The 5,886-nt window shown below is 48.9% G+C and overlaps 1 protein-coding gene across 1 annotated transcript; it reads right to left on the reverse strand.

The window, feature by feature from the left end:
• Positions 1 to 488: 488 nt before the first annotated feature.
• LOC139833749 (uncharacterized) lies at positions 489 to 4,976 on the reverse strand. Its single transcript, XM_071824096.1, has 2 exons — positions 2,989 to 4,976; positions 489 to 1,194 (listed from the first exon to the last, which is right to left on the reverse strand). Exons 1-2 carry the CDS (start codon positions 4,974 to 4,976, stop codon positions 489 to 491), a joined length of 2,694 nt encoding a protein of 897 aa, XP_071680197.1.
• Between the last annotated feature and the right edge of the window lie 910 nt (positions 4,977 to 5,886).

The following is a 5,886-nucleotide window of genomic DNA, read 5'->3' on the forward strand; positions in this document are numbered from 1 at the left end:
AACCAAAGAGAGAAGAGAAAGAAAACGAGGCAGGGGTGAAAAAGAGAGAGGCCATGCCATGTGCATGTGCCCAAGTGTGACAAAAATGCTTGTGCACAAGTGTGAAAATATTTGAAGACAAATTAATAAGGTGGTGATGGTGTTGATGGTGCAACTTTGGGTGAATTGGTGGTGGTGTAGACAAGAGGGTAGAGTGTTCCCTCTCATCCAAAGGTGATGCTCACTACCCTAGGGTTAGGGTTCTTGAGGGGCATAGTGCATTAGAGATGGTGCCATTTAAATTAAATAGAGCAACCTTAAAAAATTTAAAAAGTGGTGCATTGTTTCACTTAGAGGTATGGTGACAAACATAACACACCAAGAGAAAAGTTGAGTTAAGCTAAGCAAGAATTCTAACCTACACTCAAGCACAAGTGTTAAATAAAAAAAATTGTTGGCTTAAATTTTTTAACTTGTTGAAAAAAATGCAGGTTCTGAAAAATGGGGTGTTACAGACCTTCCCCCCTTAAAAGAATCTCGTCCCGAGATTCCACGGCTAGGAGCTTGAACAGGTGTGGAAATTCTTGTCTCAGATAATCCTCCCTTTCCCATGTGGCTTCATCTTCAGAGTGATTGCTCCATTGGACCTTGAAGAATTTAATCTTTCTCCGGCGGGTGACCCTAACGGCTTCATCCAGAATACGGGTGGGGTTCTCTCTGTAGGTTAAGTCGTGATTGAGGTCGATGGCACGGTAGTCGATATCCTTAAAAACTTCAGCCTTGTTTGGTGCTTGGAGGTATCTCCGAAGTTGGGAGACATGAAAGACGTCATGAAACTCTGACAATTCCGGGGGTAATTCAAGCTGGTAAGATACTTCTCCTCTTCGTCCTAGTACCTTGAAAGGACCAATATACCTAGGCGCAAGCTTGCCTTTAACATGGAAACGTTTCATTCCTTTGAGAGGGGTTACCCGGAGATAGGCGAAATCTCCGGCGCAGAAGGTTAACTCTCGACGCTTGGAGTCAGCATAGCTCTTCTGGCGGGACTGTGCCGCTCTCAGTCGGTCACGGATAAGCTGAACTTGTTCCTCTGCTTCCCGAAGTATGTCTGGCCCGAACACTTGGCTTTCTCCGGTCTCGGTCCAATTGAGAGGGGTTCGGCACCGCCTCCCATAGAGGGCTTCAAATGGGGCCATCCGAAGGCTGGCTTGATAACTGTTGTTATAGGAAAACTCTGTGAAGGGCAGGCAATCTTCCCATTTGGTTCCATAAGCGAGAACGCAGGCTCGAAGCATGTCCTCGAGGATTTGATTTACCCTTTCGGTCTGTCCTCTGGTTTGGGGGTGATAGGCGGTACTGAACGATAACTTGGTGCCCAAAGCTTCGTGAAGCTTGTGCCAGAAACGAGAAGTGAATTGGGTGCCTCGATCTGACACGATAACCTTGGGAACGCCGTGAAGGCTAACTATACGGGAGATGTAGAGATCGGCTAACGCTCTCCCGCGATCGGTGGTCTTGACAGGCAGAAAGTGAGCGACTTTAGTGAGACGATCAACTATCACCCAAATGGAATCATGTCCACGGCTAGATCTGGGAAGTCCGGTGATGAAGTCCATTCCCACTTCTTCCCATTTCCATACTGGTATCTTCAAAGGTCGCAGTAATCCGGCAGGGCGTTGGTGCTCAGCTTTAATCTTCTAGCAGACATCACATCGAGCGATAAAGGAGGCAATGTCCCGCTTCATTCCATGCCACCAAAAGGTGTCTTTCAAATCTTGATACATCTTAGATCCTCCAGGGTGAATAGAATAAGGAGTATTATGGGCTTCCTCCATTATAAGGTTCTTCAGGTCAGGAATATTGGGTACGCAGAGGCGTCCATTGTACCACAGTACTCCGTTGGAGTGTATCGAAAATCCTTCTACCTTTTCTCTGCCCATGCGGCGTTTGATCCCTTCAATACTCTTATTCCCAACTTGGGCTTCCTTGATCTGATCTCGAAGGGTGGGTTTGGCTTCCATGGCGGCAAGGAATCCATGGCTAACCAATTCTAATCCGAATTCCTCGAATTCTTGATAAAGCAGGGGTTTCTCGACTTTCAAACGAAAATTAAGGGAACATGGTTCTCTGCTGAGGGTGTCGGCAACTACATTAGCTTTTCCGGGGTGGTAATGGATACTAAGATCATAGTCCTTGATGAGCTCTATCCATCTCCTCTGTCGCATGTTCAACTCTCTCTGAGTGAAGATGTACTTAAGGCTTTTGTGATCGGTGTAAATATCACACCTATTTCCTATAAGATAATGGCGCCAAGTCTTGAGAGCATGAACCACGGCGGCTAATTCCAGGTCATGGGTGGGGTAATTGGCTTCGTGGGGTTTCAGCTGTCGGGAGAGATAAGAAATTACTTTTCCTTCTTGCATTAAGACACTTCCAAGACCAAGTTTGGAAGCATCACAATAGATCACGAAGTCCTTGGTGACGTCGGGCATGGTCAAGATGGGGGCTGATACAAGTCGCCTTTTTAGTTCTTGAAAACTTTCCTCACATTTCTCTGTCCATTCAAACTTCTTACCCTTTTTAAGCAGAAGGGTCATTGGCTTGGCGATGCTTGAGAATCCTTCAACGAACTTGCGGTAGTATCCCGCCAATCCGAGGAAAGACCTCACTTCTGTAACATTCTTAGGTGGTTGTCGGTCCACGATAGACTTGATCAAAGAGGGGTCAACAGAGAGTCCTCCGGCAGATAAGACGTGACCCAGAAATCCAACTTCCTTGAGCCAGAACTGGCATTTACTGAACTTTGCATACAGTTGGTGTTGCCGAAGGGTACCCAAGACTAGTCACAGATGCTCTTCATGTTCTTCCTCAGTTTTAGAGTAGACCAAGATGTCATCGATGAACACTACCACAAATTTGTCTAGGTATTCCATGAAGACCTTGTTCATGAGGTTCATGAAGTAGGCGGGGGCATTGGTGAGTCCAAACGACATTACGGTGTACTCATACAGTCCGTAACGGGTGGTGAAAGCAGTCTTGGGTATGTCTGATTCTCTTACTTTGAGTTGGTGGTACCCGGTGCGAAGGTCGATCTTGGAGAAAACTTTTGCTCCGTTCATCTGATCGAATAAATCATCGATCTTGGGCAGAGGGTACTTATTTTTAATGGTTACATCATTTAGTCTTCGATAGTCCACACATAAGCGAATGGTGCCATCTCTTTTGTCCACGAAGATCACAGGCGATCCCCATGGTGATGCACTTGGCCTGATCAGACCTTTGGCCAACAGATCATCCAACTGTCGCTTCAACTCTATCAATTCTTGGGGATTCATACGGTAAGGTCTCTGGGCTATGGGTGCAGTTCCTGGGATTAGGTCTATGATGAACTCGATGTCTCGGTCAGGGGGCATACCGGGCAATTCTTCAGGGAAAACACCAGGGTACTCGCAGACAACAGGAACTTGTTCGAGGTCGGGTCCAGAGATGCTTTTCTTACAGAAGGCTTTGGATGAGTGTATGATGGCGGTGTATTTTACTAGTAGGCCTTCATCATTGGTTAGGGTAATAGATTTTTGGACGCAGTCAATGTGTTCTTTGTACTTAGTCATCCAATCCATTCCAAGTATTACCTCCAAACCTTGGGCTCCTAAAACTATTAGGTCGGATTGGAAATGTACACCTTGTATGATTATAGGAACTTGCTTGCAAGATAGGCGGGTTTTAGCAGTGGATCCAGGTATTTGTACTAACATGAGGCGTTTCATAATGGTTGGTTTCATCCCACTTTTCTTAACGAAAGGCTCAGTAACGAAAGAATGAGATGCTCCGGAATCAAAGAGAACTCGGGTGGGAGTGGAGTTGACAAGGAACGTAACCATCACAATGTCCGGCGTTTCCTCAGCTTCTTCAGCGCTGGCGTGATTCAGGTGTCCATGGGCGGCGTTGGCCTGCTTCTTGACAACCGGCTTCTTCCCTGACGCCGTCCTAGCTTGAGCCTGATTGGGTCTTGGCGCGTTGGCGCATTGGGGCGTCCTCATCTTGGTAGGGCACTCACGAGAGAAGTGTCCAGGCTTCCCACAAGCGAAACACCCATCGCCTTGAGGGCGAGCTGGCGGATTGGGGCGAGGGTTGGTATTGAATCCTCCAGAACGGTGCTGCGGAGCTGAACGATTGGGGGCGTAGTTGTTGGAGCGATAAGCTGGGGCTGGCGAAGGGTTCCTCTGGGGTGGGTTGGCGGGTCTTGATGGAGGCGGACTGCGGTACTTGGGATTGCTGGGTCCACCCTGTTGCTGTAGCATCTTGCGCTTTCTGGTTTCAATGGCCGCCTTGCGCTTAGACTCCACCATAATGGCGGCATCTACTAGCGCCTCCAAATATGGGTAGGGTACAGCCACTAGAATACTCTGGATCTCCTCATGCAGGCCATTCATGAAACGGTCGCGCTTCTTCTCATCGGTGTCTGTTTCTTGAGGGGCGTACCTTGCTAAGGTGTTAAACTTGTCAAGGTAGTCCACCACATTGGAGTTGTTCTGCTTCAGATTGAAAAATTCATCCCGCTTCATCTTGATTAATCCAGTAGGAATGTGAGCCTTGCGGAACTTGGCGGTGAACTCCTCCCAGTTGATGACATGTCCAGGGGCTTGCATGGCCTTGAAGTTCTCCCACCATGCTCGCGCAGGCCCAGCGAGAAAATGAGTGGCGAGGAGGACTTTCTCGTTGTCTCCCACGGCAGCTACTTCCAAGTTGTTTTCAATGGTGCGGAGCCAATCGTCTGCATCGAGTGGAGCGGTACACTTGGAGAACACGGGTGGATTTGTGTTCTGGAAGTCCCGAAGGCGTGATCTTGGCGCTTCTTCGTCGTGTTCTTCTCCTTCTTCATTGTTGCGGTTTCCCGCGGCGGCTTGAGCGATTTGCCGAAGCGCGGCGATGTTAGCTTCACTCTCCTGACGAGCACGCTGGCGGTCCTCCATCAAGAGGCGCAGGATTTGAGCCATGTTGGGATCCGGGGGTGGTGGTGGTGGGTTTCCGGAAGTGGAACCTCCATGGCGAGTCTCAACCATCTGGGTAGGTAAAGAGGATAGCCATGGTCATGAGATGACGGGAAAGAGGGATGTTCTAAGTTCAAGTGCTTTGCCAAGGGGAAGGAACATGCATGCATAAGAAAATAAATTTGGAAGAGGAATAGCAAAACATAACAACACGAATAGCAACAATCAAACACCATCAATGGTACTACCAAAAGCATCAAGTTCACAACCACCAAGGTCACATATGGACCAATTTAAAGTACGCCATACATAGGGGACAGCCTAACATAAAACAAGTCTCGGGGGTGCACGCCTAAAAGTCATCGAGTGGTGCGGAAGGGCCATCAAACGGAGGCTCCTCTAGGTCCTCCTCATCCTCCGGGGTAGCCTCCACGGTGCGAAGTGGTGCGGGTTCTTCTGCCGCGTTGTTGATGAAGGCGCGGTCATCTTCATCCTCGTCGTCAAGCCCATCAAGTCCTTCCTCCTCCATGTAGTCCTCATCATCGCTAATGAGAGCGGTGTGCTCCTTGCGGATATCCTCGCCGTCGTCCTGAGTGTTCTCAAGCTTGTCCTCGGCGTCGCGGAGGGCGGCCTTGAGGTGCATAACCTTGACCTTAAGCATGTAGTTGGACTCGCGAGTACGGAGGGTCTTCTTCTGTTGGCGGCGATGCTTGAGTTTTGCCAACTTCAGATCCATCTTGAGCCCTTCAAGCTCATGCTTCAGCACCTCGTTCTCCATCCTGTTGGAGTCAAGGCTGAGCTGAGTCTTGAACACCAAGTTCTCCAACTGGCACACTTGGCGCCCAAGGGGGCAATAGTAGGGGATCATAGTGGGAACCCCCTCCTCATTGCGGCGTCCCAAGAAGGCGTGAGGAAG

The sequence above is a fragment of the Lolium perenne genome, chromosome 7 (assembly GCF_019359855.2).
Source record: "Lolium perenne isolate Kyuss_39 chromosome 7, Kyuss_2.0, whole genome shotgun sequence".
Lineage (NCBI taxonomy): Eukaryota > Viridiplantae > Streptophyta > Magnoliopsida > Poales > Poaceae > Lolium > Lolium perenne.